The following is a 19,043-nucleotide window of genomic DNA, read 5'->3' as shown; positions in this document are numbered from 1 at the left end:
TGATCCACTATTTGGCTTAAGATACTGTTGACAATTTATTTCCCAACCCTTGAGAAATAGATACTGAGACTGCTTCCTGAACTGCTGTAGTCCATGTGACAAAGGTATCCCGACAATGTTGTCAGGGAGGGATTTTCAGGAATTTGACCTCGTGGTGAACGGTGTCATGTTTCCAAATCAAGATAAGATTTGGCTTGGACGGGAATTGGAAATGATGATGTTCCCTTGCTCTCTTACCCTTGTTTTTCTCAGTGATGAAGATCATGGATACAGCATAAGAACTGACTGTCTCTTCCTAATGGACAGTAAGGTATTGGTTTACTATTCCGGATGCATTTTTCTTGGTTACTGTCGAGTTACATAATCCCTAGATGTCTAGGAAGTCCTGCAGCTGACCACAGTGTCACCAGGCTACGGGGAAAGGTAAAACCATCTAGGATACCTGTTCTTCACTTGTATAGTAATCCATGCTACAAAATTAGATTTAATGGCTATGCCCACCTTAGAGATTATGCTCTTGCTGCCTCTTTTTATCCTTTGAGACGAAAATGAACATGTTCATCTCCTGGGGAGCATGGCAGAATTCTGGCGGTCTGTAGGTGACTGAGGTGGAACTGCAGTCACAATGTTCTGCTGCAAAAAGGACAGCCGTGGAGCTCTGAATGAGCTGCTGGCTCAGAATGTTGTCTCCTTGTGTTTTTCTCTGTCTCTGACATGCATTTGCTTTTGAAGCAGACTGCACCATTTTTATTTGCTTTTGTCAGGTACAACAATCCTGACCGAGCTTCTCCCAAAAATAGAGGTCTTTATTAGAACTCCTTGTGAAGCTTTCAGTGTGTCCAATTTTCACCTCCTTTGACTGTCATGAGAGTTTGCCCAAAACTCCGTCTCTCCATAGAAGAATCACTTTAGTCAGTGAGTGTCAGGCATTCTGGCTACATGACCCAGCTCAGTTATCGCTGTCTCCTTTCAGTGTAGATGCTTGGCATGCCAGCCCAAGAGAGCATCTCGCCTGGTATTTTGTTCTGGCATCTGACCTTCAGAAGCTTCTGAAGGCAACTCAGATGGAAGTGGTTGAATTTCTTGATACAGAGTCCAATTCATAGAACAGAGTGGGCAGGACTACTACTCTATAGACTTTCAGTTTGGTATGCCGACCTACTCCTCTTCATTCCTAGACTGACATTCGAAATCTGGAGAAGGCTACACTTGCTTTGGCAATTCTTTCATGTGCCTCATCATCAGTATGGACAACTCGAGACAGTGTGCTGCTGAGATAAGTGAACGTATCGACCTATGACTTGTGGACTGCTTGTGGACTGAAAGAGACAAGAGAAAGGGCTTTCCTGGAGCAGACTGGTGAATTACTCCAGCTTTCTTTGTACGTATTGTAAGGCCAATGATTTTTGTTCAGCTAGTGCACAGTCATCAGCAAACAGAAAACCTGAAGCAATCCTTGGAGAACCTGGACTTTGTCTGGAATTGTTTCAGATTGAACAGCTTCCTCTTCATGTTGTATTTGATCTTGCTATCAGGATCACATCGTGAAGGCATCAGAGAGCATGGAGGAGAACAACATGTTGAAGAGGGTTGGCACTTGCTCACAGCCCTGTTTAACTCCACTCGTGACTTGGAATGGGTCAAAGGATACCCCCATCGTCCAGGACATGCACAAGCATGCTGTCATTGGAACTGTCAATGTATTTTCCTAAATTTCACAGACCAGACAAATTCGCCGTTACCTAACGCTGACTGTATCAAAGGCCTTGGTCAGGTCAGTAAACATGGTGTAGGATTCCACTTTCTGTTCTTGGCATCTCTCCTGGAGCTGTCTAACTGCAAACGCCATATTAGCGACTCCTTGACATTCTCTGGAACTGTACTGACTCTAGCAGCAGATGCAGGGGCTTCTGCTATAATGCGTGCTCCAGCAACGTCAATCGGCTATAATGTGACTGATGAATAGGGGAACGCAACTTCTAAAACATGAACTTGTATTGGCTACAACACAATTGCATTTGTGACCTTATTGATGTTTTGGAAGGTGTTTTTAGAAAGTATTGCAGGAAAACAAAATTTGGATTTCAAGATTCTCCTCATCCTGGATAATGCACCAAGCCATCCTCCCACCATTGGTGAGCTTTCTGAAAACATCCAAGTGCTATTTCTACCCCCAAACACAACCACACTGCTTCCACCCATGGTATAGGGTGCAGTAGCAGCTTTTAAAGTTTATTATTTAAGGCGCACATTTAAGAGGCTGACTGCAGCCACTGATGGGGATAAGGATAGTGCTCTTCAATTTTAGAAGAGCTTTAACATCAAGAATGCAGTTGACATTATCGTGGAGGCCTGGGTTGATGTCAGTAAGGACTGCTTGCACGTAGTTTGGCGGAAGCTTCTCCCAGATTTTTTTCAAGATTTTAAAACCTTTGATCCATCAGAGGAGCCCTCAAGAATCAAAGAAGATTGTGTTGATCTTGCAATGCCAGTTGGATTTGAACAGGTGGAGAGTGAGGATGTTGAAGAGCTCCTCGAGTCCCACTGTGAAGACCTCTCTACAGTTGATCTACAACAACTTGTCGCTGAGGGGTGAGTGGATGCTGGAGCTGACAAAGATGAAGTCTAGGATGCAGTACCACAAGAGCTTTCCACGTCTGTATTGTCTTCTATCCTGAGGGAAATTGAGAAGCAGTTGCAGCTCTTAGAGGACAACAATTACAATACAGTATGCAACAGGGTAGCTGCTTGTGGAATAAGATCTTATTTGGCACCCTATGAAAGAAAAAGGGCAAAGTAGCAAAAACTGGATGTCTTTTTTAAGCCAATCTCCAAGAAACAGTCAGAAGACAATGAACCACAGCCATCCACTTCTGGATTAACTATTTTTCACCCTAACCCTGCAACCACAGCTGCACCTGAAGGTGATGATGATGATGACAACCCTCAGCCCCTGCATTAACAACAGAGCAACCACAAAACCTCCTCCACCATCAAGTCATCTTCACATTTTTTCAAGATAAGGTGTTAAATTTGGTTTTATTTCATTATTAGATATGAATTAGACATTTAATCAAACCATGCTTTCCTTTGTCTTAGGTCTTTGAGTGATTTTTGAGTGATTTTTTTGGTGGTCTGCCCCTAACCCTGCTTTTCCCATGATCCTCATTATTTCTATAGCACGATTTTCTATAACACGATGTTGTCCAGGAATGCAACTATCGCGTTAAAGCAGAACCCCCTGTGGTGCAATATTTCAACCACTAAATGGTTCAGAAGAATTCGGTTGACCATTTTGCTGGTGTTGGAATGGAGTCAAATTCCTCAGTGATTGTCGCATGTTTGCTGAGTTCTTTTCCATTTGTAAATCCTGCTTGCAGAATGGTTCCTTGCTTCCACATTAACTGAAAGAGCTCACCAATGAACATTGACGCAGCTCAGGATAAAGTCCAGCTATTAAGTATCAGAGGTCACCTCCAAACGTACAAGTCCTTCACTAGAGGTTGGATAAGGAACAAAAGAAAGAGTTGCATTTAAATAGGACTTTTCACATCCAACAAACATCTCACAGTGCTTTACAGCCAACTTAAGTTTTTTTTCAAGCACAGTCACTGTTGTAATGCAGGAAGCGAAGTAGCCAATTTGCAAACACGCCTTCATAAATAGCAACATGGCAATGACCTCAGAATCTGTTTCTTTTTAATGTTGATTGAGTGATAAATATTGGCCTGGACACTGGGGCTGATTCACCTTCTCTGTAAAATAGTGCTATAGGATCTTTCGCATCCACCATTGCAGGCAGATGGAGCGTTAGTTTAGTTTCTCTTCTGAAGCATGGCAACTCCATATGTACAGCACTTCTTCAGGGCTGCAGTGAAGTGTCAGGTTAATTTTTGCGTTCAAGCCTGAAAGTAAGGAATTTTGTTTGATTCATTAATTTTTATGTGTTTCTGAATGCTACACCAGTTGACGAAACTTTTTTTTAAAAAATTTCTGACTTCATCCCTGAGAAAAAAGTACCACATTGTGCATCAAAAATTCTTGGCTATATAAGCACTACATATTCAGCTTATGATCGAATAAAGCCTTATATTTAGCTCTTCCATCACCATGCAAACTACAGAAACTCCCTCAAATGCAAGTTCCTTTTCGTTACTGAGAAATCAAAGTTCAGGGCTGCACCAAAGTTAAAGAGATCAGGCGATATAAATACTTTAGGAAGAATGGCAAGTTGGCAGTGATTTGGGACTTTTACAGCATGTAAATAGTAACAGGAAGGGAGGACCAAGGGAAGTGATGTGTTCATCAACTTTCAGAGCCCGGGAAAGACTGAATTCAGGTTTAAATCTATTATAAGACAGTAACAGTCCATGTCAAAAAGCAGCAGGAACTAGACAACATCAGGACTTGAGCTGGCAGATGACAAATAACATTCGTGCCACACAAGTATCAAGGAATGATCATTTCCAACAAGAAAGATTCTAATTGGCCTTTGACATTCAATGGCATTAACTTCACTAAATCCTCCAGTGTCAACGTTCTGGCGGTTACCACTGATTGGTCTACCACACAGAATAAATTATTAAAAATAATTTTCAATGGTACCCAATTGTTTGACAAGTTTGACAGTGGGATCCAGATCTTAAATATGAAGCTGATTGTATTAGAACATGTGTTGCACATGCTTTTAACAGACTCACTTCAAACCTGCCACATTCCCATCATTTTGCCTTGCTAAATAATGCAAAGTCATACATGTTCTGTTCCTTTAGGTTTTGCAAATATTTCACTACGTTGATCTGGCACTTATGAGTTTGACAGAGCTTTTGAAAATATTCAAAGAATTGTTCAGAGTATAATTCTGCACTGAAGAAGGCCATTTGGCCCACTTGTGGCTGGCCTGGCTCTGTGCAGCGCTATCCCACTACTTTTTCTTGCCCCAAATGGGCATGTTTTCAAGTGTTAATCCAATTCCCTTTGGAAAGTCACTATTGAATCTGTTTCCACCACCCTTATGGCCATTGCACTCCCGATTGTAACTGACTGTTACCTGATGTAGTCTAGGAATTGTTTTGATGTTCACCTGAAACCTGTATCTTCTGTTTACTGATCTCTTCTTACATTTCTCTTAACCTTCTTTTCTCTATAAGAGCAATCCCAGCTTCTCAAGTCTCCTCACAAAACTGTAGTTGTTCATTACTGTTGTCATTCTGGTAAAACTTTTGTACATTTTCTCTGGGGCCTAGCTTCCTTATGAATTCCTTCAAACCAGTGTTAAGTTTTAGAAATTAGGGGAAGACCCCATAGAACTTGTATAATTACAGTCAAAGTATTGACCTCTTTAACACATTACTTGAAAGATACAAACACAATAGGGATAATGAATAGAATATTTCCACTGGTGACCTGCAATGATCTCCGTTTGACTCTCAACTATTCACTATTTATTAATGCCACAGATGATAGGATGGAAAGCCACATGTCAGCATTTGCCAATAACATAATAGACAGTATTGCAAATAGCGTAAATGGAGACATAGCATTACATTAAGATTACTAAATTAAGCCCAAGTACCATCAACTGCTGCAGAAGACGGGAAAAGGAGGTCGAGGTACCCTCCTCACATCCACAGGCTGATCCACCATCCACTGGCGCACCTCGGTTAGGACCTCAGTGCTGCTTCCAAGAACACTGGTGTTCTGTGCCCAGCTGTGGTAGAGTGGTAATTTGAGCACTCAACACCATTCTGTGGATGCATGGAGATCATTGATAAAAATCACTTTAGCTCTGCACTTGAGGGCTAAACCTCTGCAGGCAAATTCAAATCATGGTAATTGGCAATTATGACCAAGCACCGCTGAATTTTAGCACAGCACCTACATGGCTTCTGGTTTTAGCATCTGTCCACAGATACTTCCTAAGCTGCACAGGGTTTTCCTTTATTTCTGGAGATTTTTGCCATCTGATTGTTTCCACAGGCATTAGTTTTTAATTTAACAATGACCACATTACTCATACCTTCATGACTTCAGGATTTATTTCACATTTTAGCTCTTTCATTTCAGAAAATTCCTTGGAAGGGTGGGTGGAGAAATTTCCTACTAAGGTAAACTGGCAATGTGGTTTCCAAGAAAGCTAGTATCATCTATTTGCTTTCCAAAATAATTACAATAAAGAGTTTGTGTGAGAAGCATTAATATTTTCCTGGTGGTATGCAGTTTGGATTTTTTTTCCTCTTTATTTCTAAATATCCATCTTTTTATCTGAATTTTGAAAAGTCAAAATGAAAGAATTTGAAAATCTCTTGCAACGTCAGTCGGTAGTATTTGCGGTGCTGTTGTAGAGGTCAAGTTGTAAAAGGCCCCCTGTATGAAATTAACTGTGATATGCTTTGGAGATGTCCAGAGGTTTTGAGAGTCACTGTATAACCATAACTGTAAAAAGGTTGTTGGACTTGAAGCATTAACTTAGTTTTATGTCCAGTTACTGCCAGACCCTGCTGAGTTTCTCCAGCAATTTCATGTTTTTGTTTGTTTCAGATTTCCAGCATTTGCAGTTCTTTGTTTAATATTTATGTAGCTGAGGGGGCTTTTGTATGAAGTGCTCCTGAGCTTACCTCAGGACTAGGAGGCCTGGGTTCAACTCCTGAGGTGTGTAATAGCATTTCTGAAGAGGTTCGTTATAAAATATCTATGATTGTAACTGATTGCACTGATTCAAGAAGTTATAAGCAGCGCTCACGGAAGCTGGTTACATTCAGTTATTGAGTTTTATACGGCACACTCATTTATCTCAGGTGGAAGACTTCAACCAAGATCAGGACCTCACAACAGGAGGCCACAGCTCTCTCCGCAGTGAGTAGAAGTAGTTTCTCCTTTAAAGGGGCCCTTTCTTGATGTAAGCTTCAGTGATCCTCTAAGCACGTACAAGTTATTAAATTGCATGGATATGGATGAGATATGGGCTACCTTAAACTGTATCAGTGTGCTCAGGGAAAGTGAAGACATGGATCAACACTGCACATAGGTGAAATCAGAACACACCATCAGAAAAAATTCTCACAACAAGTGATCAATACTGGGAATGATATATTGGGCAAGATAATGGAGGTGAATACCTTACATACATTCATGGGACAGAGGAAACATAGATCATCAGGATAGATGAGCTAAGATGTGGCAAACGGCTCCTCTCATTGTGTATTGTGCCATTCATTGTGTCATTTAGTAATTTGGTCTCCTCCTTCTATAAGGTCCCAAGTGTCTCATCCACACAAAACAACACTTCAAATCAAGCTTTTTACAAATTACTTCTTGAATTGTTTATTCATCTTTCCAATTCATAGTTGTCTCTTCTTACCAAACGCAGCCTTTTCCTATTGCTATCCTTGTGCTTATTTCTTTCTGGAATTTTCCACCTACAGATATTATGCCTTCTAAAAATTTGAAGTCTTATACCTGATTTAATTCTTTTTCTTTCATGTATATGATAATTTCTTGGCAATTTTGAGCTATGTATCATTTTGGTTTTGACAAGCTTCACCAAGTTCACGCTAAGAATATTACATTTCCAACTTTATTGTTCACTTTTGCTCGGTTATTCATTAGTGTTCCCAAAGAGAATGATGACTCAACAAGTTTATTCATTGGGTAACTGAGACACATGGACTGGGAATCCTTAGGTTCAGCCCTCACTCAGTGTTGAGTTAGTCAAACCCAGCTCAGGTGATGTTAAGAATGTGACAATGAATGCAGTGCCCTGGATTTGGAATAGGAATGTGAACCAGGGTTCTCCACACTGCTCACTATCTATGGAACCTGCTGGATATCCAGATGTGTAACTGCATGATCAGAATCAGTTGTGAAGGCTCCTGGAGTTGAATATCATGCCAACATCCAGTTTCAGTGCTTACACGTAAGGAGTGGCAACAAAGGTGTGGTACTAGAGAATGACCCAAAACAAAGGGTCTTTCGGTTCAGGAGAAGAAAGAATTAGCATTATTAACAAAAAGAACTAGTATATGCAACAGGAAGGAATGGGCTCTGAAAGGTCTGCTACGCATATTTCAATAATGCATTTTTTTCAGTTTTCACAGTGCCCCATCCCATGATGTTTTGTGTATTATACAAAGCCCTTTGCGTTAACCAGTCTGTGTCAGAAGAGATTTTCCCAAGTCTGCTCCCAGAATCAGTTTGGCACAGCTAATATCAGAAAATCAAGAATATAAGAGTGTGCCTCTGTAATGAAACCAGCCCAATTTTCCTCCCTTTAGCTCAGGACCAAGTGAAATATTTTCCTGACATTTTGTCAAATATGTAATTTGGGGAGTTGTGTTGAGCAGCCTTGCAGATGTCTACAGTTGACCTCAGATCATATAAACACTCTCAAAATAGCTTCAGAGACAGTTCCATATTGCAAGTGTTTAGATTTGAAGGAAAGGTTAAGGAAAATGGGAATTGTTCACTTTGGAAAAGAGAATGGTGATCTAATCGAAACCATTGAATCATTGAGAAGAAGGAAGGCTCTGAAATGATCACAGAGCATCATGAATTCTTTTACTCAAAAAGATTTAGGTGCTGGGACAACTGGAGATTTCAAGACTGGAAATCAATGCTTTTTTTGTTTGAGGGATCAAGGGATTTAAATAAAATTGAGGTACATGATCACCCATGATCTGCTTTGATGGCAGAGTATTCTCAGTGGTCTGAATGACCTACTTCCGGTACTCATGTTTAATGCTTGTAACTCACAAATGTCACTCATGGTATCGAGAGCATTGCTGGAGCTGAATTCTGGCATCCTTTGGCGCTCGTCTCTGTTGGTTCATAGGCACTGACTGTAGGAGAACATTGCTAAGCCCAGCATAAGGATTCCCAGGCAGGAGCCTGGGGGAGTGCTGCCAACCCGCAGACCAGGTAAATGGTATCTGCTGATTCAGCCAGCAGAACTAATAGAGATGGATGCTGCTTAGGAAGAGTTAGGTGGATAGGCTGGAGAGGTGCAGCATTTAAAGATTTTCAGAGCAATAGTTAGCAGTGGATGAGGGGACTTGATGACTTATCAGTATCCATCATCCACCAGAAACGTCCCCCATCCCAACTCCCCATGGTGGTCATAAGTTCCAGGTTCCAGATAAACATATTTTTTACAATGTCCCTATTTCATTTATTGCTGATACTTTATTTCTGGCCCCTTGATGTTGCTATTTTCTGTGATATAGATATGTGATAAAGTAAATGTTGGAGCTGCTTGTTTTAAAATAATTTTCAAGCACGAACTACAATCTTCAGAAAATTTATGTCCCATTTTCCAACTGACTATCCAGTGAAGGATTACTTTTAGCTGCACTCCATGTCTTTCACATGGTTATGTTTATGGACATACCTTACGGTCCATTCACATGTTTGGAATTCCCTTCTCCTGATTGTCAAAAATAGAATCTCTTCCCAAGGCATTTTTGCAGATTTACAATCCTCATTTTTGGCATTGCTAGTGTGGAATTGCATTGGTAATTACCCAAGGTGTGTCTGCATATACTATCTGACAGAATAACTCCCGAAGATCAAATTAGATTGTAGTAAAACATGCAGAATTCATTTTTGAATATCAGAAGTGATTAAATGATGGCCTCTAACATCAATGGGAGAAATAGTTCTGCATGGTGTAGAGTGACCAGCTGATACATCGTATGCTAATTGTAAACGCCAATTTCATGACCCTCATCTCTGCTGAAGATCCACAAGCAGGCATTACCAGTAAAGGTGATGACATGCAAATAGATGACCACATTTGCACCAAAAAGCTTCCACACAGCGTATTCTAATATTCCTATACGGGTTGTCACTTCTATGATGTGTCCAAATTGATGCTAAACATATACAGCCTCAGATTCTTCACTTGGGAAGAATCTGGATTTGTGTCAAGGTAATGTTCAACCTTGTAGAAAACTTGCTCCAGTTGGAGATATGTATTTTGCTTAACTGCTTATCCTTGCCACCCCTTCAGAAATTTCCCAATATCTTCAGCTCTCTTTCCTAACTGCTAAACATTCAGGAAATCAGCCCATCCTTTAGTCTGAATGTCACTGATGACAAAGTGTGCTCAAATACAGGAGAAATTTAAGCTCTTGACTACAATGCAGTTGCCCGATGTGTTACCATATTTTCGTTACACTTTGCCAAAAATAACATTATCAGCACAGAGGCACCAGATCAGCTTTCTCTTTTTGATTCCACTGTTGTATGTGAAGGTTCTCTACTTGTTTTATACTTCCTGCTCCCCCAGCTGTGGTATAGTTCTCCAAATATCCTACCTCTAGTCCCTTGCCCAAGCCACTGTTCTTCTTTGAGTCTAGACTGTTGGCTATTTGACCCAACATCCGTACATGGTGCACTTGCTCACAAGGGTTGCTAAATAACCAACCAGGAATCATGTTTTGAATATTTCATCCCTGAACTCTAACCTCTCCAACTCAGGGCACCTCAGTCAGTTAACTCTGCACAAATTGGGCTCCCTTCTGGCTTATACAGTTCAGCGGTAAGGCACCACAATGCCTCTTCTTCCTCAGGAGTCTAAGGAAGTTCGGCATGTCCATAAGGACTCTCACCAACTTTTATAGATGCACCATAGAAAGCATCCTATCCGGATACATCACGGCTTGGTACGGCAACTGCTCTGCCCAGGACCATAAGAAACTACAGAAAGTGGTGAACATAGACCAGTCCATCACGCAAGTCAATTTTCCATCCATTGACTCCATCTACACTTCCTGTTGCCTCGGAAAGGCACCCAACATCATCAAAGACCCCTCCCACCTGGTTATAATCGCTTCCAACCTCTTCCATCAGGCAGAAGATACAAAAACTTAAATACACAGACCAACAGGTTCAAGAATAGCATCTTCCCCATTGTTATTAGACTTCTGAATGGACCTTTCAAATTTCAAATCTAATGTTGATCTTGCTTTTTGTGCACCTTCTTTGCAGCTGTAACATTGTATTCCTCCCTCTGTTCAATCACCCTATGATCTTTGTATGTTAATGATCTGCCTGTACTACACACAAAACAAAACTTTTCATTGTACCTAGGTACATGTAGCAATAATAAGTGAAATGAAATCAAACATTTCTCTGCATTAATCTCAAAGTTTTATCCCATCCCCTTTCCACCTCACCATGATCTCACCATGTGAAGAAAGTTGGTTATTTGACCAGAGGATGCACCCCACTCTTTTTAGTAAGGGTTTGAAAAATAATTTGTGTTTGATATATATGATTCCCACCAGTGCATCCTAACAGTGAAGCCTTGCGTTCTGCTAACGTTCGTTTCACAATGCAGTTTATGTTGATCCCATTGTGTCACTTACATGTGAAGCTGCATGCAGTGTCTGTTGTGACAGTATCTGCCATGTCCCTCAAAGCCCTCCTTGCATGCACAAGCAGAAAAGCCTGTACCTGCAGGCTGGTGTCTGAATGCATCACCTAATTAATGTTAATGCTTACAACATTGACAGAATCAGAGGCTTTCCCTAATGTTTTGAATGGGCTGAATAAAAAGCAGGCTTGCAAGTTAACCTTGTATAAAAGAACTCACAATCACAAGATCTTTCCTGCTGTTTCAAGGTCTAACTATTATTTTGTATCTAAATTTGTTTATTTTTAGGTGGTCTGGATTTCAAGGTTCTCGTCCTGGCTGGTATTAATCAGATTGTAGAACTTTAAAGAGTGAAAAATGCCATTTGATGTGAAGGAAGATGCAGCATTGATTTCTCTTGGATCCACAGAAATATTACTGGAAAGATTCTTCAACTTAATGACTTTGCAATTGAATTTTTGAACAGATTGTTCAAAATATCAAATTTATTGCAGCTGTTTGGGACATTGATGAGGTCACTTTTGGAGTGCTTCTGGTCACCCTTCATTTGAAAGGATGTTAAACTTGGGAGGATGCTTGGAGATTTGCAGGGATGTTGCTGGGACTGGGGAGGGGGCAGGGTCTGAGTTGTGGGGAGAGGCTTTTGTCCCTGGAGCGTTGGGGCTGAGGGGTGGCTTTGTGGAGGCTTGTAGAATCATGGGTGTCATGGAAGAGGTGAGTGGCCAGGGTCTTTTTCCTAGGATGGAGGAGTCCAAAACTGGAGGGATTGGGTTTGGGGTGAGAGAGAAAGATTTAAAAAGGATCTAAGGGGTAACTTCTTCACATAGGGGATGGTGCATGTATGGAGCAGGCAGCCAGGGGACATGGTGGAGCCAGGTGCAGTTGCAACATTGGGAGGCATCTGGATGAGTATATGGGTGAGAAGGGTTTAAAGGGATATGGGCCAATGCTGGCAAATGGGACTAGGTCAGATAGGGAGGTCTGGTTAGCATGGACGAGTTGCACCGAAGGGTCTGTTTTCAGTGCTGTATGACTATGACTCTATGATTCTTTATTAAAAAAAAAACATAGGCTGTGCTGATATATCTGCAATTGAATCATACTATCGGGAAGCTCCTGGCTTTGATTCCCAGTTAGTGCTGACTGAGCTGATCCTAGGAAATAGCATCAACAATCCTACAACTGCCATGGGACGACACAGTGGCTCAGTGGTTAGCACAGATGCCTCAGAGCGCCAGGGACCCAGGTTCGATTCCACCCTCAGGTGAGTGTCTGCTTGGAGTTTGTACATTCTACCTGCATCTGCATGGTTTTCTCAGGGTGCTCCAGTTTCCTCCACAGTCCAAAGATATGCAGGTTAGGTGGAATGGCCATGCTAAATTGCTCATAGTGTCCAGGGATGTGCAGGCTAGGTGGATTAGCCCTGGGAAATACAGGGTTATGGGGATAGGGTAGGGAAGTGAGTCTGGATGGAATGCTTTTTGAAGGGTCAGTGTGGACTCGATGGGCTGAATAGGGATTCTATGATCATATTCTATGAATCATCCCAGGTCAGCATTCTGGATGGCAATCTAATGTTCCCTGCTGATAAAGGACGCGTGTGACTGGGTTTCACTGTGATGCCCCGCAGGGTATAATAACTCCCTCCGGGTTGACTGTTGAGGTTCGCAGATAAATAGTGACCTTTGAAAAAGATGCTGCAGGGAAAGAATTCCAGCCTGGATGGCTGAAGGGCACCATGGATGAATCAAAGGAACCAAGGAGAAGTGAGAGAGATTGGAAATTGAGTAACACAGAATTCTCTGGGTGAGAGATAGTAGGATTCTCTGGGTGATGTAAGGCTGGTCAGAGTGGGACAGAGTTAGGAAGGGTCGAGATCACAAGGAGGTTTGAAGTGAGCACAAAATGGGTGTTTAAAATTGGATGACCAGGTTCAATAACCAATCTAAGTCAGCAAACTGAGAATGCATAAATATTAATAATATATTTTGGCTCGTCAGGGCCAGTCCTGTGTTCATTCACCTGAGGGTGTTAGTGACTGATTAAGCCACACAGTTTCTGAGGAATTGAATAATTTGAATAAATGCTGAGCCACATGAGTGAGAGAGCAGAGTTACCAAAAATGCACCAGCCCTTAAGGCCTGTACACATCTTTGGGTGGAAGCTGCTCCATGGTGTGTAACATAGAAACTAGGATCAGGAATAGGCCATTCAGCCTTTTCTTCATTCCATATGATCGTGGCTGATCCTCTGATTCAATACCATATTCCTATTTTCTCCATGTACCCCTTGATGTCTTTAATATCAAAAATAAATTTATCTTTCTTGAATATGTTCAGTGACCCAGCTCCCACAGCCTTCTGAGGTCAAGAATTCTACAGGTTGATCATTATCTGAATGAAGAAATGTTTCCTCATCTCAGTCCTACCCCATATCATGGGACTGTGTCCCATGGTTCTAGACTTCCTAACCAAGGAAAACATGTCGAGTGAGTCCAGCCATGCTAGAATTCTGTGTTTCAATCAGCTGCTGTCTCATTCTTCTAAACTAGAATACAGGCCCAGTCAAACCAGGTGGCAGGGAAGCTGCAAGGATGCCAAAGTTCACTGAGCAGTGTTTGTCATGTAATAGCTGGCCCTCAGTTAGAGCTCAAGGTTGCAACTTTCTGAATCGACTGAATGGACTGATGCACAACCTATGGATCTTTGGACGCATGGGGCAAGATGCCCCACAAGGTACCGAGATACAGAGTGCAGGATTTACTTCCTCTGCTTTCCTTCTTAGTTACTACTCCATCTTGTTTTAAGGTGGTTGAACTCTGCATGATACAGCTTGATGGACAAGTCAATGCCGTTTTGAATAATTGGTAACAAGCTCCTTCCAATCATCATTGTCAATGCTGCTGCACTTCACTGAGAGCTTCAGAGTGTCTTTATGGCGTTTTCTTTGTCCTCTCTGGAATTCCCCGGCCATTGAGAAATGAGAAAACAAGGACCTGGTAGGCAACATCCAAACATTCAAACAAAACAGGACACAGAGAGCTTGGAGCCCTTTAGACAAGGTGGCAGACAGAAAAAACTGAATACAGACCAATGACGAGCTATCTAGGTAGAGTTACTGTGCAATTACTACCGCAGGGGGACACCAATCCACTGGCAACTAGCAAGGTACAGGAGGTTAACTCTGCTTCATACTGGGCCATAGAATGTGGCACTCGCCATCATATCAAATAGTTGAAGCAAATAGCACTGATTCAATATTAGTGTTTGTAGAGCCTATTTGGGACAAAAAGAAAGAAAATAGGAAAGCATATGTGGCCAAGACACAGAGTGCAGGGTCAGTATTGGCACAGGATTAGGCCAGTCCACATCGAATGATATATGTCGAACTGGCTGGGTCCTCAACTGAAAACGTGCAGCAGCCCAGGGATTTCTCATTTCCTAGGGGACTGGCCAAAAATCCTGGATGGAAATTGCAAATCCAATTTAATTTCTAGCAGAAGCCTCAATTCCCCGAACTGCACCAATAATTATTTTAGTTGACATCCCACTCTCATAAATCAGCAGGTTTCTTGCTCATCAATGCTATGCAGCCACGCCTGCTGCAGGATACACTTGTCAGGGCTCGCAGATGACAGCAGTTTAGGGTTTGGCTGGGGTTCTGTGTGGCAGGGGGTGGGGTAGAGTGTTGGCAGGGGACAGTAAGAGCGGTTGTGCTGACATTAAGGGCTCACACATGCTGGAAGAGGGGTTGTGCTGACATTAGGGGCTCACACATGCTGGAAGATGGGTTGTGCTGACATTAAGGGCTCACACATGCTGGAAGAGGGGTTGTGCTGACAATAAGGGCTCACACATGCTGGAAGAGGGGTTGTGCTGACAATAAGGGCTCACACATGCTGGAAGAGGGGTTGTGCTGACATTAAGGGCTCACACATGCTGGAAAGCCCAGTGCAGGGCATTGCTGGTGTCCACGAAACAGTACCATCTTTAAGAGCAAGAGGTTGGTTAACTGGAGAAACCAAGGACAAGATGCTGTTCTCTTAAAGAACGAGGGGTAAACATGAACATTAAATAGCAAAATTGTCAGCATCTGAGAAACAAGGAACAAAATTTAGAGCTCAAAAGCAGATTGTAATACCATTTAGGATTGATTATAAGGTAATAGTGTAATAAAGCATAGAGACCACTTACATGTGGGCCTGAGCCCTTCTGCATTCTTTAGCTCAACGTGACCCCAGCTATGAGAAAGACTTAGTTTTAGATTATCAGTGGAGCCAGAAGGATTCAATGTAATTTGCTCCCCACGCTCCCCAACGCATTCTATAGTCCTGACTATCAATGGCTCTCTCCTTGTGCAACCCAAACATCCAGCTTTCCACTCTGGTCCCAGACCCAACTTTACCTGAGAGCATCTGCCAATGAGGTAAGTGACCAACGGAATTGTTAGTTTCTCTTGTAGGGTGACAGGAACTAACAGCTCACCCCAGCTAATATGTAGATGAGGACCATTAAGTCAAAAAGGCTAATTCCTTCAGCCCTTTTGACTCAGGCAACTGCTGCACCAAATCAATACTCAGAAACAGGCCCAGCTCAGAATCTGCCGACTTAGAATTTTTTAAACAGAGGTGAATGAGTCTCTTCCCAAAAGGATGAGGGTCTGTTGACAATTGTTTATTATACAGTCAAAAGATTGACAATTCCTCTTGCAATAGTCATGGTCATTCAAGAGAGTTTAATCGTGAAATAAAGGATTTATCTGGGTAAATCAGTCTCTCATGACTTTCAGAAATGATCCTTCTTCAATACGTTAGCTTAAGCACAGTGGCACAATGTAGGAATGAGGCCAGAATTCCCAGCAGTTTTTTTTCTACATTTAAATAATTTGGCAAAGAATCCTGGGTGAGAGTTATTTTGCTCAGTTAGCAGTTATGATTGGAAAAGCACTGTTTGCTGGTGTGATGAAAGCAGTTTTGAAAGAAAATTGGAAGGGAAACTTTAAAAAAAAAGATCAAGCAACAGGGCTGTGTGGAAAGAGCGGGGGTGTGGGACTAATTCACTAGCTTGTGGCACAGCCACGATGGGCTGAATGGCCTCTTTCTGTGCTGTATGACTCTTAATATTTTTCTCATTGCCCTTGTCACACATGTAAGACCTGCACAGCATTCAGGCTTGAGCTGATAGGCAGCTCACAAGTATCAGGCAATAAACATCTCCAACAAAAACCAGAAACTGAACTGGGCCAGCCATATACACATCGGTAATTCCATGGTAGTAACGCACCTCCTAACTCCTTAAAGCCTGTCCAATAATTACAAAGCTCAAGTCATGAGTGTGATTGAATATTTCGCACTTGCTGAGATGAATGCAGCTCCAATAACATTCAGAACTCTCAATGCCATCCGAAGCAAACAGCCCACTTGATTAACACCCCACCCATCATCTAAAACATAGCATTCGCTGTCTCTTTCACTGATTCACAGTGGCTGCAGTGTGCACTGTCTAGAAGATGTACTAAATTATCAGTGCTCTTTCACCAGATGTTCGAATCCTGACAGCACCACAATTCGAACAAAAACAGCGGGCACCTGGGAACACTTTTTCACCTCAGGTTTCCCTAAAGGTCACACAGCATTCTGATTTGGAACCATATTGCTGTTCCTGAACTGTCATTAGGTCAAAAACCATAAGACAACAAGATATAGGAACAAAATTAAACCATTCGACCCTTGGAGTCTGCTCCGCCATTCAGTGATAGCTGATATGTTTCTCAACCCCATTCTCCTCAATGACACAGCCTCCTGTGGCATTGAGTTCCACACATTAACCATCTCTGGCTGAAGAAATTCCTCCTTGTGTCAGTTCTAATGGGTTGTCCCTTCACTCTGAGGCTGTGCCTAGTGGAAACATGTTCCCAACGTCCACTCTCCAGACCTCAGTATTCTGTAAGTTTCAATCAGATCTCCCCCTCATCCTACTAACTTCCATCGAATACAGACCCAGAGTACTCAACCCAGAGTACTCATATGACAAGCCCTTCATTCCTGGATATCTCTTATGAACCTCTTCTGGACCTCCTCCAACGCCAGCATACCCTTCCTTAGATACAGGGTCCAAAATTTCTAAGAATGTTCCAAAAACGTGAAACTCCCTCACTTAACAGCAATAGGGATGTTACACCAAATGGACAGCAGCCATCGAAGAAGGTCATTCACCATCATCTTTTCAAAGGCAACTCGGAATGGGAAACATGTTGGCCGAGCCAGTGACACCCACATCCTGTAAAACAAAGAATCGAAACATCTTCCTGGCATGTAAAGACATCGAAGTGTGAGGTTTGGCATTGAGTGAAATTTGACAGGGTTTGGAAGCTGCCAGTGAACAAATGTGTTTATTTCAATGACCCCTGGTGATAGGGGCCACAAGATGCCTTTTGGAACAGGAAGTTTATGGCTTCACAGATTAGTCAAGAGGAAGGTTTCCCACAGGACGGTGCAAGATGAAAGCATGTAGGTGCTACATTGTCACTTACAGCTCATATTCAAATTATGGAAGTAACATCACCCCACTAAAGCAATATGTGACAAGGGCCTAGAGAAAGCAAGGCCTATTCCACACATGCACCATCTTTGGCACAACCTTGATAAATAACCCTGAGCTGCAGGATGGCTTTGTTATTTGCAGCAATTAGAGGGTGTACAGGTTTTCAGGACAGTGGGTCCCTTCAAACCACATTGCGTGAGGGGAAGGCATCAATGCGTGGCAGAAGAAAACAAGAACACAGAAGGCTGTTACAATACAATACGCCTTGGCAGAAGTCAGTCAGGAGGGCCAAGCTCTGTCTGTGTGTCAATTTCATAAAGTGAGCAGTAAATGGACTGTACTGCAGCAGCAACATCAGCAGCCAAGCATTTCATTCCTATCATTATCTTATCAGGGATTAATGAGCACTATAGTCAGTGCATATAATACAAATCTCCCAGAGAACAGGTGCAGGTTTCCATGGCAGTATTGTATGAAGCACACAGTCACAACATGTACACATTTACAACTGCTAATGTAAAGTGTTTACACTTTATCCTGCACTTCAGTTCTCTGCTCTAATTATATGCTACACAGCTTTACCAGCCAGGGAGAGGAGGAGGTAGCTGAAATGTTTCCCTGTTGAAGAGTGTTATCTTAGGGGGAAATATCAATCTTTGTATGTGTGTGTAGGAGAAAAAGTGGGAGATCCTGTGTCAGTCTTGCTTGAGACGTGCTCTGCATCTTCTCTGAAAGAAACGCAGGAAACTGACATAGCCACAGGCATCCAATAAAAGTCTCATGCCTCCTCCACCACTGCCAAAGTTTTAATTCAATGCAAGGGTCAGGATTTGAACCTATTCTCAGACGTATGGCCCACAGTTTCTTTAGCAGTCAACTCAAAGCAGATTTAGAAGAGCCATTGTTGACCCAGTAGAGTGAAACTCAAGGTTTGCAAACTGACTTATTAGTAATGTTGCTTCACAGAACACTAGCCTTTCCTGGACACATTCAACTTTATGTGCTGTGTGTTGAGTTGGAGTGGTGCAATGGTTAGCACTGCTGCCTCACAGCACCAGGGACCCAGGTTCAATTCCAGCTTTAGGCACCTGTCAGTGTGGGTTTCATCTGGTTTCCTCCTACAGTTC

General features: G+C 42.2%; 1 protein-coding gene across 6 annotated transcripts in view; it reads left to right on the top strand.

The window, feature by feature from the left end:
- Positions 1 to 12,648, top strand: part of fam120b (family with sequence similarity 120B) — a 69,945-nt gene extending 57,297 nt beyond the window's left edge. For 2 of the 6 annotated variants that reach the window (XM_020535259.2, XM_048600937.1), the window contains exons 10-11: positions 6,798 to 6,855; positions 11,663 to 12,648. In XM_020535259.2, the coding sequence (XP_020390848.2) occupies positions 6,798 to 6,855; positions 11,663 to 11,702 (98 nt within the window). In that variant the 3' untranslated portion in view covers positions 11,703 to 12,648. The other 4 variants (XM_048600940.1, XM_048600938.1, XM_048600941.1 and 1 more) reach the window with 4 other exon arrangements.
- Positions 12,649 to 19,043: the final 6,395 nt, after the last annotated feature.

The sequence above is a fragment of the Rhincodon typus genome, chromosome 9 (genome assembly GCF_021869965.1).
Source record: "Rhincodon typus isolate 14 chromosome 9, sRhiTyp1.1, whole genome shotgun sequence".
NCBI classification, from domain to species: domain Eukaryota; kingdom Metazoa; phylum Chordata; class Chondrichthyes; order Orectolobiformes; family Rhincodontidae; genus Rhincodon; species Rhincodon typus.
The sequence above is the reverse complement of the archived record's forward strand: the minus strand, read 5'-3'. Positions and strand labels throughout refer to the sequence as shown.